Genomic DNA, 25,977 nt, shown 5'->3' with positions numbered 1-25,977 from the left:
AATGTCGATTGAGAGCAGAAATAAATCATAATGTCTAGCATACAAGTCAGCTGATGGCAGCTCATGGTGTGGCAGCAGTGAAGCCAGCAGTCCTGGTTGTTATACATTTATTAGCACACTACTGTGCATAAGCCAAGAAACTTGGAGCTACTGCTACAATGTGTATACTAATATTTAACTAATTGTTTGACAATTGAATATACTGTATATCACACTATATCATTATTTGATATAGTGTGGTTTTGGGTTGAGATACCATCAATATGCTGATGACACTCAGCTTTACATCTCCACCCCGGATGACCCTGGGGATGCCCTTTCTGTGATGTCCTGCTGCCTGGAAGTGGTGCGGGCCTGGATGGGAAGGAAAAGACTCAGACTCAACCCATCCAAGACTGAGTGGCTGTGGATACCGGCATCTCTTGATCTACTGGCCCCGTCACTAGTGATGGGAGGGGAGATCCTTACTCCCTCAGAAAGGGTCCGCAATCTGGGGGTCCTCCTGGATTCATGGCTATCCCTAGATCATTTGACGGCCGTGACCAGGGGGGGCCTTTGCACAGGTACACCTTGTGTGCCAGTTGTGCCCTTTCCTAGATTGGGATGCCCTTGTTACGTCTCGGTTGGACTACTGTAACGCTCTCTACATGGGGCTGCCTTTGGGATGCACCCGGAGACTACAGTTAGTCCAGAATGCAGCCGCGTTGTTATGGGGGCTTCTGTCCTGCGCGAGGTGCACTGGCTGCCGGTGGCTTTCCGGGTTTGTTTCAAGGTGCTGGTGCTTACCTATAAAGCCCTACATTGCTTAGGCCTGGGGCATCTGCAGGATCATCTTCTGCCTTCCTCCCACCATCCGGTGCACTCACACAGAGCGGGCCTCTTCAGGGTGCTGTCAGCCAGACAATGTCGGCTGGCGGCCCCCAGGGGGAGAGCGTTCTCTGTGGGAGCGCCGACCCTCTGGAATGGGCTGCCCACCGGCCTCAGGACAGCCCTGGACCTCCTCTCTTTCCGCCGTGAATTGAAGACATGGCTTTTTTACCAAATGGGCTGAATCCATAGGGGTGACTTCAAATAATTTTAATAATTTTAATTGATTTTAATTTAATTTTAAATTGATTTTAATTGTTTATGTAATTCTTTGTTTTGTTTTTGTAAGCCGCCCTGAGTCCTATGGGAGAAGGGCGGCATATAAATTACATTAATTAATTAATTATTAATTAAAAACTCCAGAAAAGTGTTTTCTAGTTTTCATTTTCCCTTTCATTTTTTTCTTCTTTCTTTCCTTTCTTATTTTTTTGTTAGGGTTACTGTCATGTTTATTTGGTTCTGACTATATATTTATAGTTGCTGTCTATAGTTTACATAGTTTGTAGTATGTACTTAGGTCATTTCAAATGAAATTAAATTTAGTAATTTTCTATGTCGTCGTTCTCATTACAATGTATTTTTTTTAAAAAAATACTATCATATTTTTAAAAATCTTTCTCATTAAAAAAAAAAAACTTGCCTAAAAGAAGTTACCAAAAGCCTAGCATGAGAAATATAAAATTATAGTTTAGTACACTATATTCATTTTTTTTTTCAAATTGTAAGATATTAGATCATCCCACAATCTGAGAAAGTTATTTTGGTGTCTTTTTTTGAAATATTGACCTTGCTTCAAGAAGGAGATGATGATAATAACCAGAATACCTTCATGGCTGCATTACTCACCTGATGGAACGAAAGAACTGCCACAAAAGAGTTTGCTTGTGGAAATGCGTGAAAACTGAGAAAATTACCCTGAGGTTTGGCTGGTGAATGCTCCCAAGATACCTTGAATAAGTACATTAAATGTGCAACAATCTCTTACAGAAGCTTTTGCCATCATTTTTAAGTGATTTTTAAGTGGCAAGCAAGCCCACTTGCTTACCACTTAAAAATCAAAGATAATTTGTTCTAAACCAGTGATTTATTTAAAAGAAATATGCACTTTCTACTGCTACACCTTCGAATTGATTACACTCTCAGAGAGAGACAGACAGACACAAACATCTTTGTACATCTTTCAAAATACTTCATCACTTATGTTTTTTTAACCTTTATTTTTTTAATAAAACAGGACAAAAAAATGAAAGGAATTACACCCAAACATACTCACATGTACACATGCACTTAAATGAAGGCTTAATTACCTGAAATCTACCATCCTGGTCCAATTCAGGTTGCTGGATATATTTTTTTAAAACTTCATTTGACTAGAACTAAGAAACAGTGATTAGTGACTCACCTAAAATCATTTAGCCATCTTCTCTGTCCAAAGAAAGACCATGTCTGCATATCTATCTGTGCTCAGTAATAATTGTGAACTCTTTCACTTTGAAATTCCTTTTTCCTAATCTTATTTTTTTACATTTTTCAAAGAGCATCGAAGTGGTTTCTCTCTAAATTTAAGATGGGGACTACTTCAAAACCAGAGGGTAGGTCTCATATCATAAGAAATATACCAAATGTAATATTCCATATTTCTAAGTCAATTTAGAGTGCTACATTGTACACAAAATCTAAACATAATAATTCTATACTTCCATGTGACATTTTTTACCTGTTCTCTTTCAAATTGTTCTCGCCTTCTGCTCCTTTTCACAATCTTTAAATTGGTGACAACCAATGAATAATTTTCCTGCATGGATCTTTGGAAATAAATGCAAGATCTCATAAAAATCTCATTCATTTCAGTATCTCAGCTCAAAGTAATATAGTAGTGGAAATGTCATCAACCTTTGATTGATGACATTCGTAGCTCAAACTATTTCATGCCTGTAGTCTGTACATCTCTAGAATAACAAACATGAAATTATAGAGGTATGTAATATTATGGTACAAATGCAGTTTAGAATAACTAAGGGTACATATTATCTGTGCATAGATAAATAGTTGTCACACATTTTCCCATAATACTGGGAAAAAAGAAAATGGGAAAAAATAGTTGATTCCATGGAAGACAAGATCTTGAGGTGTTAATTAATCTGTGCTCTGTAACATTTATTTTCTATATTTGAAGGGAATGAAAAGAAACTTGTCCATCAATAGTGAAATAGTTTTTGTTTCTAGTATGCATATTCTGAAATTTAATCAAACAATGAAAAATTGCCAACTTGATCCTAGGAAAATGAAGGCAATTGTTTATGGCTTATCTGATTTTATCTGTTAGATTTTTAAAAGTTTTTTTTAAGCAAAACCTTATCACTTTTATATAGCAGTGTAAACAACTGGAAGACAAATGGCCAATGTACCATTTTCAAAGGATTAAAAACATGGCTAGGTTATTTCCAGTCTACCAATTTTCTGCCTAGCTACAATAATACGATTCCCCAGCAAATGTTTGACAAAAACTCTCTGTTGAAAGCTTTTTATTTATCTTGATGTCTTAGTTAAGGTCAAATTTGTGAAGCTTGAGTGCTTAGGTTTAACCAGACACACAATTCTGTTTCATAGCCATTTCATTATTTGTTACTTTTGTTTTGTTTTGTTTTTATAAATACAATTTGAGTATCATTTGAATAGAGCATTTACCCATAATCATATGTCAATCCAGCAAAGTATCCATTATTGTGCTGTGGTTGTCTAATGTGCACTGCGTCTTCCTGAAAACTTGAAGCAAGAAGACTAAAAGTAGGGAACAAAATCTTCTCATAGAACCTGGTTGGATGTGTTGGGATTCTTGGATAATGCAAATATTCTAAGGAATGATTCAATTCAAATTGAATATTTGAATCATATTTCTAAAATGATGGGAAATATCAGATCAAATCCAGTGCCTCCAATTCATTTGGATAGTTTTGAAGACAATTTGTTAATTCAGTGGACTTTCTAGCTTTGCAGTCTCAAATATTAGGACACATTTCTTTCCAGTGATATAAAGGTGATATGCATAATCAATAAGTATTTTTCACCTCCAAAAACCCACCCTTGGAGTAGATCATTCTGTTCTTTACCTCTCATTGTTTGATATTTAGTTGCAGTTCTTTATCAGTCCTATTTTCATTACTTAGCTCCTTTTTATTCTCCCCACTGTCTCCCCCACCCCCCAAATTTAAAATAAAACAGTTTCTATATAAGTGAATATATGTTGTTCAGGAATGAACTGTGGAGATCTTGATGCTCTCTGAACTTGATTGTTTGCATGCAAATGTTTCATTGTCCAACTAGATAACAACATAACTGCCAGAGATAAATTTGACTAATAAATAAATACATTCTTCTACCACTTTAAGTTCATTGTGTTTCTACAGAGTCATTTTTAGTGGTGATCAATAAGTTCCTTCTTCCTTTCTCCCTGCTTAATTGCAGCAGACTTGTTTGCTTTTCCCCAGCAAATGAAAAATCAGGACAATTGAAATTCCATTACAGGAGCTCACTGTCAACTTCAGCCAACTATAAAGATAAAACACATTCTGTTATATAAGCTCTTTCAAACCTTCTGATAAAGCTGCTGAAAAATTTAAAGCCATTATTTCTGGCCAAGTATTCTATCATTTGTATCTGACACAGATTAAGATCCAAATTTCCAGGTTTACGGAATTCTGTATTGTTGAACCTTTAAAATATTTTCATTGTGACGGTACTGTCAATTATTTTTATTGCTGTTGCCCATAGTCTCTTGCATTCATCTTCTGAACATAAGGAAATTGAGATTTCTTCTGCATTAAGTTATATACTTAGCATGGTTGACAGCACATTGTTAACTGGGTCACTCCCCACAGTAGAACCCACTCTTTAAACCAGAGTCTTTTTTGTCAATTCAGCAAAGACATTCCTGGATGACTGGTGGCTAATGAAGTTCACTGTTCTGGGATTTACTCAGCAAAAGTTATCCCTACCTTTCTTCGCTTTCATTTTCCAGCTGGTTATTTTTTTTTCCAGAAGTAAAGTATTGTACTGACATCACCAGCTGTCACAACTGAGAAATCAGCAGGATGTGACATCGGCCATAGTAGCTGTAGGATTCTGTTATCATGATTAAAGGAATCTGGATAATATTATAGGAACAGCTATATGATACAGGTATACTTGCTAAAGTAAAAAAGATAAAAATCGGAAAAGATATTGTTGGTTAAGGGCTAAACCAAGACTGAAATTATTTAGCATTCTCCCCAGTTCTTCTCAGTTAATAACTTAAAAGTGTTTTAAAGCTTGTGTGTGTGTGTGTGTGTGTATATATAATAAATTTATTATGGATGGGAGATGCAGTTCTACGAGTATAGGTAGTCCTCAACTTATGAGCACAACTGAGCCCAAAACTTATGTTGATAAGTTGAGAAATTTGTAAAGTGAGTTTTGCACATTTTATGATTTTTCTTGACACATTTGTTAAGTGAATCATTGCAATTCTTAAATTAATAATATGGTTGTTGACTGAATCTGGTTTCGTCAATAACTCTGCTTGTCAGAAGGTCACAAAATGGAATCACACGACTCTGGGACACTGTAACCATCATAAATGTGAATTAGTTGTCAATCATCCAAATGTAAATCACGTGACTATGAGGACACTGCTATGGTCATAAGTGTGAAAAATGGTCATTAGTCACTTTTTTCAGTGCTGTTGTAACTTTGAACAGTCACTAAATGAACTGTGGTAAGTCGAGGACGACCTATATTTTGTTTTTCTTTGTATATTTCCTTCCCAATGTTTCTCATCTTGCAGTTATATTTCAAAGAAAAATGCCATCAGGGAACATCTACTACCAAATCACAAAACATGGATATTGAGGAAGCAGGAAAACAGAATGAGGAAAAGACACATCAACAAGCCCCTTCTTCCAATAATAACCCTACTAGCATCTTCCATCACTTCAAATTCCAAAGACTTTCTAAAACACATGAAAGTGAGACAGAAAAAAAAACCCACTCTGTTTTCAAGAAATAAAATTTTGGTAAATCTAGGGAACAATCTGATTTCAGGGTAAAATGGAAGAAGTTGCAGTTAGAAAAATTGTGTTCTACTGTTCCACTGGTAAATCTATATCAGATGTAAAAAGTGCATTTGTTTGAGTATTTGACCCATTCTAAACAAACCTATAACAGCAATCAGTGCATTTTGTCATCTCGTGTTAGAGCAAATGTTTTATGATTTGGGCAGAATTGTTGCTGCACACATTTTCACATTAGACAGCTAAAATGAGAGGAGATAATTAAAAAGAAACATTTTATAGAATATATTTTTGGATTATCAAGAATGCTTCTTCAGAGAAAATTTTTGTAAACCTTCTTGGCAGGTGTGAAAAGGGAGACTGAGATTTAAAAACAATCTGGGTAATCATTCACATCATAAAGGTTTAAGAGAATTAAAACATAATCAATGTTTGGCAGAAGATTAAGACACAATTTCTTTTAATTTTTCTTCTTAGTTGTACAGTTCAGTTGAATTTGGAAGAAGATGGCTACTTCTACAAGAATCCATAACCCCAAATAGATTCTATTGGTAAGTAAAAAATTAGTATTTCTCCTATCACAAGTCTTTTTCTAACAATGAACAGTATAATAAATTTATTGAATTTGAGTCTTTATAATAGGCTCCAGATATCTTCCAATGTCTTTTTAGGCTGGTGTGTGTGTGTGTGTGTGTGTGTGTGTGTGTGTGTGTGTGTTTATTATCATCATTATTATTATTATTTAGAAAAAAGTTACAATCCTATAACTGCATACATTTTCTAATTTTAAGCCAGACTTACTAAATTTAGCAAATTGTTTCTTTGACTAAAAAGGGATGAATGGGGGAGAATACCCAACAGTGTAATTTTTTTCTACTTATTTTATCACCCCGGTAGGTTTATTTATTTATTTAGCATATGGCACCCCAGTAGGTTAAACTGAGAGATAGAGACTACTTTAGCTGGTACATAAACTTAAAGTAAAATAAATATAGTATTTGAATCCTTTCTTTCTTAATATGAAATGCTTCCACTGCATCTCAGTAGTTATTCCTGATTGGTAGCCATAAACATTCACCATGTATCAGAATTACTCTGCTTTACAAAGACATTTTTTTCATGCCAGCTTATAATTATTGAATTACAATATATTGGAAATATAGTGCTATTTCAGCAAAGGTGTACCTTCCATTTTGCCGACAATGGAACTAATATCTCTTCTATGTTGGAACAAATATAATGTATGCTGACATCATCTAAAACAAACATTTTTTTCTAAAAAGTAGTCAATCATATATATTGTCTAAAAATTCAATTTCATATCCAAAAATAATGTAAATGTTTTATCCCACCTATAAGTGTAGGAAGTTCATGGCTTATTTTGAAAAATCCTTTGTCCGGGAAGAAGGGCAAGAGTGGCCAAAATAGAATTTAAAAGAAGAGGAGTTTAGTTCCATGCTGAAAAAAAACTGGAAGTAACTCTTACTATTTAAGAACAACAAAGATATTTTTTTTTAAAAAAAGTCTCCAGTACTTTTTGAAATACTCTATATACTAGAAAATCAAAGCTTTGGTTTCTGTATATGTAGCCATATCATTTAATTTAGGAATATAGTTTAGGTATACATGAATGTTTTAGGACAGCACAAAGGGATTTATAAATACTGATTGTTGTGGGTAAAACTTCCCTCTGCATAGTAGGCCACAGACCGGACAGCAAAGAGATACGTTGCTGGTTAAACACACAGATACTCACAGACTCTGAACGGTGAAAAAAAAAACATTCTTTACTCTTAGTGAAAAAACAAACTTGGTTTCTCAAAACAATGATAACATGTCTTCGAATAATCACTCTCACACAAAACATAGTTTGCTTACAGTTCTCCTCAGTCACACATAGTCCCTCTTCAGGAGATCAACCATCAAATAGCAGGAGCAGGAGCTCCTGGGCTTCCTGTCTACTTTTATGGCTGCCTGATAATAGCACAGCCAATCATTCTTCTTATATCATTTAAAGTCACAAACATAGTTTTTCTATATATTACCTACCCAACCATAGGATAAATATCCAACATTCTCCCCTTTGGGTAGCTTAATATATTTACAACCTCAAACCATATTGTTCACATGTGTCTTTATGTTTCCTACTTCCTTGTGCTTTCATGAAATGATCAGCCACATTGTCTTCCGATGCACAATATACAAGTTCTATCACCTTGTTCATTATACACTCCCTTACATTTAGATACCAAAGATCTGTATGCTTCGTTCTAGTTTTCACAGCTATATTTGTCGCCATTTGAATTGCTGCCTGATTATTTTAGTATACTGTTATAGGATCTCTTATATTTATTCCTATATCTAGCATCAGTTGCTTAATACTAAACAAATCAGTACATAATAAAGATAAACAAGAAAATTCTGCCTCCATTGGTACTGCCCCAGGTGCCTGATGGAACCTGATGGAGTACCCCAACGTACTGGCTCACGCCTCGACTGGAGACCTAGTGGCCGCCTGGGATAGGGCGGCCGCTGGAGCTCTGGATCGAGTTGTGCCTTTGCGGCCTCTGACCCAGCGCCGATCTTACCTGGCTCCTTGGTTCACCGAGGAGCTGAGGGAGATGAAGCGCCAGAAAAGATGTCTAGAGAGTAGTCGGAGGGCCAGTCGTGCTGAATCTGACCGGACACTGGTAAGATCTCACATTAAGAATTACCTAGTGGCAATAAAAGCAGCAAAATTTACTCATTTCGCTGCTCTTATTGCGTCATCAGATAATCGCCCGGCCGCCCTGTTTAGGGTGACCCGCTCCCTGCTCCACCAGGAAGCGAGGGAGGACCCCTTGGAGGGAAGAGCTGAGGATTTTGTTCAGTATCTGTATGACAAAATCACTCAGATTCGGGAAGATCTGGACTGGGTAGATCCAGCGGGATGACGGAGGCAGGTCCTATGAATGTTATCTGGGATGAGTTTGATCCTGTGACCTCTGAGTACATGGACAGGATTCTGGGTAGACTGAACGTGACCACATGTTTGTTGGACCCGTGTCCCTCCTGGTTAGTGCTGGCTTCCCGGGAAGTGACGCGAGGCTGGCTCCAGGGGATTATAAATGCTTCACTGGGTGAGGGTGTCTTTCCCGCCACCTTGAAGGAGGCGGTGGTGAGACCTCTCCTCAAAAAGCCTTCCCTGGACCCGGCAGTATTGGTTAATTATCGTCCAGTCTCCAACTTTCGCTTTGTGGTGAAGGTTGTTGAGAGCATGGTTGTGCGACAGCTCCCCCAGTACCTGGATGAAATGACGTATCAAGATCCATTCCAGTCGGGCTTCAGGCCTGGGTACAGCACAGAAATGGCATTGGTCGCGTTGGTGGATGATCTCTGGAGGGCTCGGGACAGGGGGTGCTCCTCTGTCCTGGTCCTGTTAGATCTCTCAGAGGCTTTTGATACCATCAACCATGGTATCATGCTGCACCGGTACGAAGAGTTGGGGGTGGGAGGCACCGTACTACGGTGGTTCTCCTCCTTTCTCTCCAACCGGTCGCAGTCTGTGTTGACAGGGGGCAGAGGTTGACCCCGAGGCCCCTTATATGTGGGGTGCCACAAGGATCGGTCCTCTCGCCCCTTTTGTTCAACATTTATGTAAAGCTGCTGGGTGAGATCATCCGTGGTTTCGGGGTGGAGTACCACCAGTACACTGACGACACCCAGCTGTACATCTCCACCCCAGACCACCCCAACGATGCCCTTGAAGTGATGTCCTGGTGCCTGGAGGCCGTACAGATCTGGATAGGGAGAAACAGGCTCAGGCTCAACCCATCCAAGACCGAGTGGCAGTGGTTTCCGATGTCCTGATATAGTCAGCTGGTGCCATCGCTGACTATTGGGGGCGAATCATTGGCCCCCACGGAAAGGGCTAGCAACTTGGGCGTCCTCCTGGATTCACGGCTGTCTTTAGAAGAGCACTTGACGGCCGTGACCGGGAGGATTTTTCATCAGGTTCGCCTGATCCACCAGTTGCGTCCCTTTCTAGATCGGGACTCCCTACGCATGGTCACTTATGCCCTCGTCACCTCCCGTCTGGACTATTGTAACACTCTCTGCATCGGGCTCCCCTTGAGGAGCACTCGGAGGCTCCAACTGGTGTAGAGTGCGGTCGCACAGGTGGTAATGGGAGCGATGTGGCACTCCCATGTAACACCTCTCCTGCGCGAGCTGCACTGGCTCCTGGTGGTCTTCCGAGTGTGCTTCAAGGTCTTGGTTATCACCTTTAGAGCGCTCCATGGCTTAGGACCTGGTTACTTACGGGACCGCATGCTACCATCAATAGCCTCCCACCGACCAGTACGCTCCCATAGAGAGGGGCTCCTCCAGGTGCCGTCGGCCAAACAATGTCGACTGGCGGCCCCCAGGGGGAGAGCCTTCTCTGTGGGGGCATCTACTATCTGGAACGAGCTCCCCCCGGAGATACGGAGGATTCCGGATCTGCGTACCTTCCATTGCACACTCAAGACGTTCTTATTTCATCAAGCTGGCCTGACCTAAGTTTTTCCCCTTTTTAAATGGAAATTTTAAATTTGGTTTTAAATTATTGGGGTTTTAAATTTTCAGCCAAATTATTTAATTCGTTTTACTTTATTTTAAATTTTGTATTTATATATTTTATTCTATGGCTATTCACTGCCCTGAGTCCTTCGGGAGTAGGGCGGTATACAAATTCAATAAAAACAAAACGAAAACAAACAAACATACTCAAATGCTTCTGTCTAATTGAACGCCACCATATCAAAGACTTTCCCAGAAATATAGCGATTCCTGAGGTTGATTTCCTTGTATTCACATCTGTTGTGAAACTAGTATCCGCATAAGCAATTACGGGTAAATCTTCTGATGGTTGTAGATATAATGCATGATGCATGGTATATTTCAAATACCTTATTTCAAATACTTATTTCAAATACGTATTCAAATACCAATATTTCAAATACGTTTTGCTCCCTGCCAGTGTCTTTCTGTAGGTTCCTTGTTAAACCTAGCCAATTGGTTAACACTATAAGAAATATTGGGCCTAGACTAATTGCTAATATATAATAAACTGCCAACCAGCGATTGGTAAATCCCTTTATCAAACAACCGACTGTTTACATCAGTGTTACAATATCCTTGAACCATAGGTGTCTTTGATGGTTTACATAACTCCATCCTAAATTGTTTTAATAAATTATTGATTTTATCAGTTTGAGATAATTTAAATCCTCCCCTGGTTTTTTCAATTCATAAATCCAGGTATTGTTGTATCTCCCCTAGATTTTTAATTCTGAAATGAGTTTTTAATTGATCAACAATCTTGCTGGTCTCTTGTTCATTTTCCATAATCAAAGCTATGTCGTCAGTAAAAAGAAGTAATAACGACACTTTACCATCCCTCTCCATTCTAAATAAATGGATCTGCTAATCCTGCTTTGAATCCAGTCTTCTCTAATGTTCTTACAATACACTGGTTCCATTCGTACCCTGACTGTTTTAACCCATAAAGGCTTTTCCTTAATAACCAACAGTCAGATGTCCCATTCTCCTCTAATCCTGAGGGTTTCTTTAAATAGATTTCATGCTGTAGTGGTGCATGTAGGTATGCAGTCTCTACGGCCAAATGATTAACTATATATTTATATCTAGCTGCCCATACCAACGCTGCTCTTAGTGTAATGGCTTTTAAACTTGGAACGAATACCTCATAATCTTCAGGAGATTGATTAAATCCTTGAGCTACCAGCCTAGCCTTATATATTGGTTCACCCTTTATACCAGTCTTTAATTTATATATCCACTTACTACCGAGTATAGTTCTACCTTGTGGTATTTTTACAGTTTCATAAACATTTAAATTCTGCAAAGATTTTAGTTCTTTAGTCATCTCAGATCTCCACACTTCCTGGTCTTCAAGTGAAAATGTGGTTAACTCATTATATGTTGTAGGAACTTTGTTTATTTGATAGACCATTGTTGCCTGATACCTATCAGGTGGTCTTGTTACTCTATTCGACCTTCTTGGAAGATCAGGACTTACAGATGGTCTCTCCACCTTCACCTGTTCCTGTACTATGTCTTCCTCTATCTCTTTGTTCTGGATTTCTGGCATTTCATTAGTAGCTTCAGTCTGAGTTTCAATAAACTCATTCTCAGTCCCCAATTTACTCCACCCTACATGCTCCATAAACTTTGCATTCGCACTGTTGACTACCGTTGTTCCTTTTAGCCAAAATCTGTAGGACCTGTGGTTTGAATTATAACCAACAAATATTAATTGTTTGCCCTACTCTGGCTCTTACATCTTAACTGTGATGGAATATGTACCCATGCAGGTGACCCGAATGTGTGAATGTAACTCAAATCCGGCTTCTTTCCATGCCATACAGTATGGAGAATTATCATAGTGGTTAGGATAAATATCTAACACTGATGTTAAGGAGGCCATTGTTATATTCTTTCTGAGATTTTCCCCCTGAAATAATGTATTTTAAATAGTTATTTCCACATTATTTTCATTAGTTTTATTTACTAAGTCCCAAAGTTCTCTGTGCGGAAGAGAAACAGAGAAAAGGAGTAGCTTTTTGATGTCTCCTGAAAATTTAAAATAGCTGATTCAGATAATAATTTGACTGCCTTAGTTTTTTACATTTGAAGAAATAGGATCAAAGAAAACACAGGATTGGAAGAATAAATACAAAATTGACAAAAGAGAAAGAATGTAAGATTTCCTTCTGTTCAGTTCTGGAACAGGATTCTCACAATTCTTTCCAAAAAAAAATATACCCTATGATGAAATATACAGTTTGGGACAAAGATCACATATAGTTTAGATAGATAGACAAAACTATCACCTTTATCGAGTTTCAAAGTAGTTCTATACTTTTACAGAAATTGCTGCTTGCTGTATTTCTATTGTTCATTCCTTCTGTGTTCCCAATTTTATGGTATTTTGATGTTTGTTTAGCACTCTTCACCATCTTAGGTTATAAAAATAGTTTCAGTTAACAAAAATTTGAAAAAGAAAATAGATTTTGGAGTCTCTATGTTTTATTCCAGTGTGGGTTCTTTATACAATTTTTCATATTGTTCCAAATTAATGTACAAATATTGAATGATATTCCTTCTTGTCCTTGTAGAGTGTCTTGATACTCCTCTACTTCAGAAGGAACTACTACTAAGTACTTGGTTAGGGTTCATGAATATGTAGATTAAAGTGTCCTGTCGATTATAATTTGAATTAGTGATGTTCCTATGTGAGAACATAATACTAGATGAGTTCAGCAGGTAGAAAAGAAAAATGTCAGAAACAGGTATATTTAAGTTTAGGCAATATGAAGCATGTTTGAACAATATGGTCTTGATTATTTATTACAGATCCCACTTCACAGTAAGTAACTAAATGGCCATAAGCCATAGTCAAAGACTATTAATTATATTATTTAATTGAATTAAAGCTATCCATGCCAGTGAAGTATGGGATCATATAAAATCCCATACTAAATTAAAACAATTTAAGTTTCTCTTAGGTAGGCTAAAAAATCACTGATCCATTTAGTGATCCATTTAAATATCATTACAGAAGATCTAGTGTATGAGTCTGTCTGTATATATTCAATTTATTTTGAACTTATTTGTTTACAGTGTGCTGTTAGATTTGATTATGTTCTATCAAGTTGGTGTCAGCTCTTAGAGACATCACATAATGTTTTTCTTCATGATTATCTATCCCTAATCTGATTTCTCAGATCTTTCAATGATTACCCATTGCCATGATAACCGAGAACATTTATCTTGCTACTGGTCATGTGCTTTCTTTTTTTCCCTTTCACCTTTCCAAACATCAGAGCCTTCTCTACAAAGCTAGGATCTCATATAACATGTCTGAAGTACAATAATTTGATCCCAGGCATGTGTGCCTCTAGTGAGAATCCAATGTGATGAAACCATTGGTTTATTTACTTAGCTGTCCACGATATTCACAGAAATGGTATTCTCATGGCAAGATCATCCTGATTTGCAAACAGCATATTTGTTTGTTACTGAAATCAGTAGTTCCCTTTAATCCTCTCCCCAATGTGTTCTACTATGTTTTGTAAACTATGTTTTATATTGCTCTTTGCTATGTTACCTCCTTTGCAGTCAACTAAAGATTTGATAAACATATTGGAATCAAAGTTTCCAATATGGAAAGCTGAACATTAAAACAAAGGGGGAAGAGGTGAAGGCTCTGGTGGACTGGTGCAATAAAAGTAACTTGGTTCTAAATGTTAATAAAACAAAGGAAATCATTGTAGATTTTAGAAGGAGCTGGCATAGCCATATTCCATTCAGTATCAAGGTGCAGCTGTAGAGGTGGTCAACAGTATTAAGTACCTGGGGGTTCAGATAACAAACAATCTGAATTGGTCTCTCCACACATCATCCTTAGTGAAGCGTGCAAACCAGTGTCTGCATTTTCTGCGTCAGTTGAAGAAAGCACATCTTTCTCCTTCTGTTCTGGCCAATTTTTACAGAGGTACAATTGAGAGTATTTTAACAAACTGCATCAATGTTTGGTTTAGTGGCAGCAGTGCCTCAGATAAAAAGTCCATACAGAGAGTGGTAAGGGCAGCCAAGAAGATTATGGGAAGCTTGCTTCCTGTTACTCAGGATTACTGCTTATAAGTGCTATGTGCTTAGAGCTCAAAGCATTGTTAGAGACTCCACACACCCACTTTTCTGTTTCTGTTACTCCCCTCTTGGAGGAGGTTTCTAGCAGGACTACCAGATTCTGTAACAGCTTTGTTCCCTATGCCATCCATCTAGTAAACTCTCAAGATTCGTTTTTCTCGCCATGTATATGTATATATCCGAGCTAGACTGTGTTGTTTCTCTTTATCATATAATATATGTGGGTATATGCATATTTATTTATTTATTTAATTATTTAGTCATGTTTATGTAGTATATATTGCAGGTGGTGACCCTTTGAGAGCTGCCTGCAATGAAATTTCATTTTAATATATGCCGATTAGTGTACATTCAAAGTGACAATAAAGTTATTCTATTCTATCTAAAGTTTAGACGTATTTGTCCATTAAGGTAAACTTTATTCTAAATTATCCCATTCTTCTTTAGAATGCTTTCACACACAACCCTGAATTCTAAACAAAGGTCTTCTTCAGGTGACTATGTGCCATTTGAAACTCAGATCATCTTTTAAATCAACATTTTCAGCCTGGGACAATTCTTTCTAACAGATTATCCAGAAATGCTTGTGCAGAAATTCAGTCTTTGGGATAAAGGGAAAGTCACCATAAGGCTAGATAGCATAAGCAAGAAAAGAAGTCATTTGCTTTGGGATTTGGGGAAGGGTGACAGTTTGTGGTCCAGATGGTGCTATGCTATAAAAATGACAAACCCTGAATGTCATTTTTCTTGCCAGGGAATTGAGTAGATGAACATTCAATAAATGGGGAGAGACAGGGAGATGGATGGAAAAGCAAACAGAAATAAGGTCAGGGTGAGGAACTGATGAGTTGAAGATAACATGCAAAAGCAAATGTGAGGTCAGTAGTGTGGTTGGTTGGATTATGTCTTCTGAGGTATAGTAGAGAAGCCAGTCCAAAAATCCTATTATATTATCCAAAGCATTTTATTCCATAAACTAAATTTCTTTGAAATTTATCTTCAGAATAGAGCTATTGATGAAGACGTTTCCTACTCTTCAGTAAAAGATTTCTGATCTCAAGTCCTGATGTCATCACATCTATTCTTTCAAATCCTAATGGAGTTCAAAGAATAAATGTGATGTACACAGATCATTCTGCTACTTATATCAATAAATATAAAAACTTGTTATAAGGGGAGTGGGTGATGCTCTTTTCTTATGAAGTCAGACCAAATGACTTGTAAATGACTTTTAAATACTCATTTATGTGGCATCTAAGAACACCCTGAGGCATAGTGAGAATTTCTAAAAATAATTTCAAGGCTTTCTTTATATTGATTAATATTGTTATTGGTATGTAGAATTGTTAAATAAATATATATCAAGACTGATCTGCATTCTGATAGTAACATGCATATCTCAGGAGTTTAAAAGCTATTTTTAACAACTTGACCTTACTTGTTAGACTGAACTTAGTATGTTCTTATCTGGAAAATCAAACTAAGATGATGTGGTTATGTTTGCAAAAATTACATATCAGTAATTCAAGTCTTTTCATTATGATGAGCATTTGCTGGAGGCTGATGTAAAACTTGCCAATCAAACTGACACCATGACAGCACATCTGGGGAAATCATTTGGTTGACTTGAAAGAAAAAGCCACAGTAAAGGACAAGTTCAGGGAAAAATAAATAAAAATAGATACATTTCATAGCTTATTCATAGAACAAGTGAGTGCAGGCTGGCAGTTTATCTGGAGCTCCATAAGACTAGGACTTCATGAAGCATTTTTATGGCCAAGTGGGCTTTGAATTAAGACAGTCTGGATCAAGGTTAGTGCCTCAGGGTAAGGTGTTCCATTGCTGGTGCCTCTGAGTAGACTAAGATAGGTAGGCCAACACAATACAGAACAGGATGAACTATACTTCTGTGTGCCAGAGGACCTGTACAACAAAATGTTTTGAATTCTCTGTAATTAAAAGATGTTGCTGCCAGCACAAATGAAGGAAACTTTATACCTAAATAAATCAAGGCATCAGTCCAGGCCTCCGGCAAGTTCTGTAAGCAAGCCAGAAATGTTTGTGTAACATCTTTGCCTCCTGAGATGACCGGAGGAGCATATGCTCTATTTGGCATTTTGTTCTCCATTGGGACACCAAAGTTGTTGCACTATATTTGGTGAAAACGCCTTGCAAAACTCTATCCCATTTCTTTGTCTTAGGGATTTACTTCCTCATTCAAGCATGGTCTACTTTTTAGATGCCATTTGACTTTTGATGCCATTACTACATTTGACTTCTGGGTTACTTATTAACCAAGTTCAAATACAGAAAAACTAGGACTAAAACCCTTATTCAGGGAATAATCAACCTTCCCTGATTTTTTTCCAAGCTTCCACGTTTAGATATAATATGATAACATAGGCAAGGATAACCCAAGTGACCTCCTATTTAAGAAAGAGAAGAAGTCATACTGCCACACTAGTGCTCCTGCATCCCTTCCCCGATGGGCAATGCATATCACCTGTCATAACAGTTTTCTCAATGTGATACCTCCCAGTTACTGTGTTTTCCCGAAAATAAGACCCTGACTTATATTTTTTTGAACCCTGAAATAAGTGCTTGACCTTATTGCCACGCACTCAAAAGCCCGATTGGACTTATTATCACGGGATATATTATTTTGGGGAAAACAGGGTATACTGAATGACAAATCCCAGAATTCCCACCAGGATAATCAACATCTTAAGCAGGAAAATGCAGCTTTAAAACTGGTTCTATTCAGCCTTCAAATTATGGTATTCTATAAAGAAATGTCACATTTTAACAAGGGGAGCTACAACATGCTGAGCTTTCGATATAGTTTTAGGAAGTTATTTGTTGGCCTACTGAAGTTGAAAGAAAATGAACCACCAAAGGCAATATTTCCACCAATCAAATTGCATCAATTAAACATGGATAGTTTGTGATTCTATTGTCACAGGGCAAAACTTGTAGGAATAATTATGCTTTGAAGGTAATTTCAATAAAGAAAATGCAGAAAACAAGCCTTTTTCTTTCTTTTACTGATCTTCTGTGGCAAAACAGCCTTCAGAGGAAATGGTGTAAGAGAAGATGATTATCGCCTTTGAAAATGTATCTTTTTTGTTCAGGCTTTTCCTTATCCTTAGCTTATGGTATCTGTGTGTTACATTTGTGTTTTATTTAATATCATTATTATGGTTTATATATTCAGCATATTAGGGGCTGGGTTACTGAAAAAGGTTTTAGATAAGTTTTTTTTTTTAATAAACACATTATTTAGGTCAGACTTTTAGAATGTTGTGCCCTTTCATTGCCTCATTGAATGTAGGTTGTCTGAGCTACATTAAGATTGGATAAAATATTTCCATATCCATTTTGATCTATTCCCTTTATCCCATTCTGAAATTAAATCTGCCCATTCTTCTAAGTCAGGTTGCATTTTAGTTTAAAGTCTAGACAAAATAGGTTAGGCTTTAAGCTATCCATCATATAACTTCATCTCATAGTTACAGTAACTAGGTACCTGAATAAGCAAATGAGCACATGGGCAATTGGAAAGGAAAAGAAATGGAAGAAAAGAAACACACATTAATTGTTGTTCGTTTCTTGGCATCTGCAACAAAATTACATCAAAAAACTCCAGCAAAAAATGTTCTTAGGCCTATGTGTATATGAAATTACATATTTCCAACATCAGAAAGGCTGGCTTTTCAATCTCAATATTTTTCCAACATTTTTTTATTTTTTACCCATTTATTATATTGTTATTGATCTTAGTATAATAATAATATAAATTACTATTTCAATAGTGTTTACAAATAAAATGTATTAACATTCTCTTATTTATATGCTTTAACTTACAGTTTTAGAATAAACAAAAGAAATAAAATTATTCTATCAATAGTAAGTATAAATTAGGATGTCAATATTACAAGCATAAAATTATTTGATTTTTTTTCAATCAGAATTAACATTAAAAGAATGAATGCAAATTACATCAAAGTGATGTGCAATAAAGGTTTCAATTTTAAGCTTAGTATTAAAGGTTCCATTGTATTTTTTTTTACATATATGTTAATAAGTCTTTTCGCATCCCTATGAGAGGTGTGCATCTTCCTCAATGTCATTTCCTCTATCAGAAGCATAGGAGTTTCAGGGTTCTGCGTAGTATTTTACTGCTCCTAGCCCTGCAGTTGTATGGATTTTGGATTTTGTGGAGCCACTCTACTCTTAGAAGTCACAGTTCCAAGTGCTCCTATCACCATTAGGACGCCTTTGGCTTTTACTTTTCACATCCTGTTGAGTTCCTCCTTCAGGTCCTGGTACTTCTCCAGTTTTTCATATTCTTCTCCTGGATGTTGCTGTCACTTGGCACTGTTATTAACTTTGCTGTCTTCTGGTCCTTGTCCACTACCACAATATCTGGGTGATTGGCCAGTACTTCTCCTGCCCATCTGAATATGAAAGTCCTATAGGATTTTAGCCTGTTATTCTCCACAAACGTCTATGGAATCTCCATCTGGACTTGTAGGGACAATCCCATATACTGTGCAGATGTTCTTGTACACAATGACAATATTTATTTATTTTATTTATTTATTTTATTTTATTTATATACCGCCCTTCTCCCGAAGGACTCAGGGCGGTGAACAGCCATAATAAAACAGTGTACAAAATACTTGGTTTGTGCCATTCAGGGTGTGCTGTTCCTGTCTGCTCCTGTCTGCATCTTATACCCTGCCGCTATGTATTGAATGATCTCTGAAGCCTCTATGCACATCTAGTATGCATAGGATACTATGGATCTGGTGCTTAGTGCTTGTTCTGGGGTTGCTATGAATCAGTGTCTTAGAGTTGATTATTTTAGCCCAGCCCTTTCCAGCCATTGGAAGAATTTCTCAATGTTAGATATCTGTTGGTGGTATATCCCATACAAGATCTTGTCTTGTCACCATACTATGACTGTTGAATGTGTCAACAGGTGAGAGAAAGAAACAGCCAATTTAAAAGGTCTCAATACATGAAAGTTTGAATGATTACTTTTGTTAAAAACACCCTTCCCTTTAAAAGAAAACAACAACAACAAAAGCCCAAAAAGGAGACACTCCAAAAGTCACACAATATTTCATTTTAAGGCCATGCTTGCTAGGACAGAGGACATGAGGCCAAACAGGAGAACATATCATTCTTTTGCCACATGTCTGGTAATGCAACTCACAATTGTCATAGATTCCTTAGGAAAAGTCTGTTTCTTTCCACATCATTTTCTTGTATCATTCCTTTTAAACTGGGGTTATATTTTAAATATATTTATGTTAATAAAACTGTCAAACCAATGAACAAGCTAGGTTATGGATAGGATCACAGTTAAGGTACATAGTTTAAGCAGAAAAAGACTTTGATATGAGAATATTGAAAATAGAAGTAAGGGATTCTAAATATGAAATCAACCATTGATTTACATAATTGCAATAAGTCTCCTGCCTATTCCATTTGTAGTATTGGAATAATAATTCCATCCCACAGTGCAGATTTCTATGAATTGCTGATATTTATTTTTATTTTATCAGCTATCTTCTCATAAAAGGGAATCCTGACTCTGAGCAGTTTACTTACCTAAAACCTGTAAATGAGATTAAAACAATAAAAGGCAAACATCAGTATAATAATGCATTCATCTTTGCACCAGGGTAATACCAGTCAAAAACAAGCGCTCCAAATTTGGTGATGAGGGGAAGGAATACATATCATATCTATTCCCAAGTCTGATGAAACAGCCGGGTTTTAATAGCTCTGCTAAATCTAAGTAAATTTGGGGCCAATTAAATTCCGGAGAGGATTGTTGCATGGAAAGGGGATACATATGTAAAATGAAATGGGATGGAGCACATTTATTATGAGGTTTGTAAAGAGATTTCAAATTTTATATTAAAAAGCATTAGCTTGCTCTTATTATTTTTAATCAAAATGGATGCCTATGGCAAAATTTAGCAAGTATGCCAAAAACTGCTGAAGAGTTAATTAGCATGAACAAATGTGAGAAGTAATTTCAAATACTGTTTAAGCATTGACCTCTAGAACTGCTGAATATATGGAAATAACTGAAGCATTTCCTGTGCATTGCAAAACAAAACTTTTTTTTAACAGTTGTAAAATAAAATGCCTAATATAAGATGCTAAGAGTAAGGATTACAAAATTGTGTTCAGTTTGAATGCCTTGGTTTTTATTTGCCCAGCCTGAAATTCTACACAGGGACATAAATTACCAAAACAGCATTAAATGGTAGTCAGAATGCAAGTTGGTGGATTGGCACACCAATATTAAACAGGGAAAGTTAAATCTTTGCCATGTCAAGCTCAGCTGCTAAGACACATCCATGCTGTTTTTTTGGCAACAGTGCTAAACTGATTTGTCACTCCCTTAAACATTGAGTGAATAATTGCGTCTCTGAAAAAATATATGTTGATAATGGTGAAATATTGGGTGTGAAGATTTGTGTCTCTTGTTTGATTATAAAATGAAAAGTTTAACTCTTTTGCACTTCTTCTTCATTGCTGATTTGCAAAGTTAGGGACTTTTTCACACTCATATATAAATATAGCAGAGGGAAGAGTATGTGTCAATGGCTTTATTGAATTTCTTGGGCATAGCAAATAATATGTGTTTTTGAGAAACACAATGGAAGGACAGAGGTCACGGTTAGAAGTAGCAACAATTTTGCTTAGCAATAAAGGACTCTTTTTAAATTGAGATAGAGGTTAGCATTTTCTCTTCACTACTGTTACAATAGTCAAGACAATCATTTGATATAGGTTGATATATATGATATAGATAAAGATATATTGATCGATATGCTGTTTTACAACCTAGCTGGAGAGAAAAACTTAAAGAAGATAGCCACTTTTGGAATTACTTACGGTATGCTGAACATTATTGCTTTTCAATGGAATAATCATATAGACCAAGTTTTAAGGGTTGGGTTGCTCAGAATAGTTCCATGTGATTAAAAAATAACAAGGAATGTTGGCATATATATAGATTCAGATATATCAACTCTTGAAATAAGCTCCTTTAACCTCCATTTACAATCAATGTTTTATCATACTAGGAGGCAAGATAGAGAGGGATATGGGGTTGGGAATGTCACTATATTTGGTGACATCTGTGGTTAAAGATCTTATCAATAATCTGCTTGTACAGATTATTGTACATTTTCTACAGTTTTATAAAATTTCTATTATTATTATTATTAGCATTAGTATTACATTTATTTGGCATCCATGTCATGGTTTGAGGTGACTCTGGGAGGCTTATAATATGATAAAATATCAAAATAATTATGAATATAATAACAGATTAAATTTACAAAAATTCAGACAAACTAAAAACCAAAGCAGAGATGTGGTGGTGTCTTCTCTATTACTGCATCAATCACTTCCAGCCAACAGTTTCTCCTTGAGGACACCATACCAGCCAGCATAGCTAAGTTTTAAGGTTTTTCCTGAAGGCTAAAAGAGAGAGAACATATCTCACCTTCTGTGGCAAGATGTGGGGGCCATGGCAGAAAAGACTCTTCTTCTGGATCCTATCAGCCAAAGTTCCTTAGTGATGGAGTTCACAGTGGGCCACTTCTGCCATCATGAGTAGGACAGAGAAATCCTATGGGGAAAGATGGTTTTGCAGATATTCTGGATCCATGCCATACAAGCTTTAAAAGTGATAACCAATACCTGGCACATGGAAGCAGATCGTTAGCCGGTTCAGCTCACATAACAGTGATGCTAAATGTGCCACTCCAGGACCTCCAAAACTGTCTGCACCATTGCATTCTGAATGAGTTGTAGCTTCTGGATAGTCTTCGAGAGTATTCCCATGTTGAGCGCATTGCAGTAATCCAAGTAAGAGATGACCAAGGCATGAGTGACTGATTGCAGGGCCTCACAATCCAGGAAAGGGCAGAGTTGATGCACAAGACAAAGTTGTGCAAAGGCTCTCCTAGCCACAACTATCACCTGCACTTCAAGCAGGAGGTATAAGTCTAGGAAAACCCCAAAGTTATGCACTGCGTCTGTCTGGGTGCAACCCCATTTGGAGCTATAGATCATAAGCCTCCATACTCCGAGACTCCGTATCTCCACAGCTACTCTGTCTTACCAGGATTCATTTCTAGAACCCAATTTATTTATTTATTGCTGTCTTTGTTGGCCTGGAATTTAATCTGCTGTTTGTTGGCAGATACATATCACAAGGTAATCCAGTATGTGGCAAGATATGCCGTGCTATCAGGGAAGATCAGAGTTAGAGCTCTGGCAATTAATTGTAAAGTTGTTTTACATTGTTTTAAATAATGAAATTATTGTTTGTATTTATGTATTTTTATTTTATTTTGATTTATATGCCGCCCTTGTCCGGAGACTCAGGGTGGCTTACAAGGCGTTAAGCAATAGCCTTCATACTTTTGTATATTTTATACAAAGTCAGTTTATTGCCCCCATAAACTGGGTCCTCATTTTACCTACCTTAGAAAGGATGGAAGGCTGAGTCAACCTTGAGCCTAGTGAGAATTGAACTCGCAGTAATTGCAGGCAGCTGGAAGCTAAATACTACCTTTAACAGTAGCATCAGTCTGCTGCGCCACTCAGGCTCCTATGAAGGCTCTGTTGGTTTATTTATCTGAACATGTTATGAATTTTAAATGTATGAGTCTCAAAAAATAAAGAGTAATGCTTGAAGTTATGCCTCTTGTGTTGGACTTCTGCTGAAAGTATTGAAGTATTTAAATTAAAATAAAATAAATAATATAACAAAGATGGGGATAAAGAACAAATAGGATTATGCCGTCCATGAATAATGATAGTGCTTTTCCACTTGACAATTCAATATTGGTTTGACAACATATTCAGATTTCTCATTATCAGCAGGAATGATGACATAAACTCATTCATTTCAATCCCAACTGGAGTGTAGTTGAAAGTTTTGCCAAGTTGGACTTAACTTTGGTTGTTAATTGTATTAACATATGCTTTAAGCTTAATGAGAAGTTTTTAAATTAGGTCAATACATTTTTTGAAAGATGTCATGAAAGCTTTTGTTTTGGTCAAAACGTCTTCTCCTGCCTGCCACTAGAGTTACATTATGATAATGCTCATTATTAAAGGAATGAAGCAGTGGTGCTAAGGAGTTTAATTCTGGGACTTATTAGTCTTCCTAGCTATAAACCTGCACAATCATTAAGAGGACAGGACACTCAAGGAGGAAGTGTTAACCTATGATGGCAAAAATCAGGAGTCTGCAAAGTCATTGGTGCTCTGTGACTCAGATTGTTTGCTTGCAGACTTTTCATTACCCTATTGGGTTATGTCATCAGTGCTAATAATGCACTGATAATGTTACTCAGTCAACTAATGATATGTCTGCAAGCAAATAACCAAGCTCACCAGAGCACCGAGGACTCCACAATTCAATCCTGACCTATATATGTTTTCTTCTATTGGAATCAGGAGTCTATAAACACCTTTTCTGACTAACAAATGTTATTAAATGTTTTATTTAAAAGCATGTGGCTTTTAATAATATTTGTTAGTTGGAAATAGATTCCTTCTATTTAATTTATCCATATAGATTATTGATTGTCAGTTTGTAATCACTTACAAATGAGTGTTTTAGAATGTTAAAGGTAGGATAAAATTAAATAAATAAAGCATTTAGAATGAAGTTCCAAAACATCTGCCAAAGAAAAACAGAACCTCCTAGTTTCAGCTCCCTGGTCCTTTCAGAAACGTGAAGCCATAAATATTTTCCCCTAGATTTTAAAAATGAGGCCATCATTGGCCACAGCTTCTACCTGGTGTTCTAGTAAGATCAGTAAATCCTGAAGGATCTTCAAATGATGACCCTGACCTTTCATGGATAGTGCTTGCCAACAGACAACACTAGTGACAACAAATAACTCTGATGAAACAGTACTTACATTTCATTTTGGTTCAGTTTCATCTTGTTCTGTCCTATCCAAACTTATACATCCTCAAGGTACCAGAAAGAGCATCAATAATATATCCCTTACAACCCAAGATAGGAATGTACAATTAAGTTTATCAACATACTGAGTATACTTTACGCAAACTGACCTCAATCTGTATCTCCATGCAGATGTTAAATATCAGGGGAAAGAGACCAATCTTTTTAGCATCCATATATAAGGCGGCACTAGCCAATCTCTTTTCCCTTACTGATAAATACTGAAAGTGCCATTGAAAAAGGATAGCAAAATGTCCACTCCAGACTGCGCTGTAAAATGGTTCCTCCAATCCTTAATTGCTGTAAGCAGTCTAGTAATGTGTCATGGTATCAAAGGTCACTGAGATGTCCAAGAGGACAAAGATGGATACAGTCCCTGCATCCATGTCCTGACACAGGTCATCTAAGGAAGTCAAGAAATTACTGATGCTGTCAAAATAGGTGCCTATAAACAACTATTGTGATTTTTAAATCTTAGTCTGACGCATGAAATCAGCCAACAATAAACAGTGATTAAAATAAAACAGTTTTTATTTTGATATTTTAATTGTTTGATTTATGAGAGAGGAGATGGTAAATTAACTGAAGTTATTTTACATCTCATAGTTTAATCATGATGCTCATGCCAGTAATTCTTCCAAATACAGCCAAGGACAAATGATGCTCTGTGTAGTTTTACTGTAAGTTGAGCAAATAAAAGAAGTATCTTTGCCTCTGGGGAAAATACGTATGTTGCAGGAAAAAAGGATTTCCTTATTAAATGTGTGAACCTTGAGATGGTGCATTTGAAAGAAACTATTTCCCTATGTAAACAAATAAGTAGTTGTGAGATGTTAGTATCAATTGAGTGAAGTAGAAATGCAAGCAATAGATTTTGAGATAGCATGCTTTGTGTGTTGAATTGTATTCATTGATTGAAGTTTACCTGCTGACTATTGCTTTATTTGTTTTATTCTACATGGAAATGTTTTATTCTGTAGTACCATGCCTCATTCTTCATTTTTGTGATTTCTAGTTCCATTATACTTCCATGCAAGATAATTAATAACTATTATTGCTGTGTTTTAGCATAAATTCATTTGGAACTTGAAATTCTTGAAGTGAAATAAAAAGTTTAAAGTTATCCAAATTTTGATGGGCGTCTTGTATATATAGGAATTTTCTACAAAGGCATACAAAAAAATTGATTTTCTATATCCAGGGGAATATCTTTGCTTTCAGATTTTTTTCCATCAAGGTCTCTATTCTCCTACAATTTGCTTTAAAATTCATACAACAATAGGGAAAGTATACAATAGCTGTCAGTAGGCTGAAACATAGAGTTGTTTTGGTGTGTACTTATGATAA

At 36.6% G+C, this 25,977-nt stretch overlaps 1 protein-coding gene across 6 annotated transcripts in view; it reads left to right on the top strand.

Annotated features, from left to right (window-relative positions):
• Positions 1-25,977, top strand: part of LOC117678686 (VPS10 domain-containing receptor SorCS1) — a 415,591-nt gene that overhangs the window by 279,667 nt on the left and 109,947 nt on the right. For all 6 annotated transcript variants that reach the window (XM_087872866.1, XM_087872863.1, XM_087872868.1 and 3 more), the window contains exon 5: positions 6,393-6,466. In XM_087872866.1, coding sequence (XP_087728992.1) covers positions 6,393-6,466 — 74 coding nt within the window. The remainder of the gene's footprint in view (positions 1-6,392; positions 6,467-25,977) is intronic.

This window comes from Pantherophis guttatus, chromosome 6, assembly GCF_059756535.1.
Source record: "Pantherophis guttatus breed Tessera chromosome 6, ASM5975653v1, whole genome shotgun sequence".
Taxonomy (NCBI): domain Eukaryota; kingdom Metazoa; phylum Chordata; class Lepidosauria; order Squamata; family Colubridae; genus Pantherophis; species Pantherophis guttatus.
This window is presented reverse-complemented; position numbering and strand designations above follow the sequence as displayed.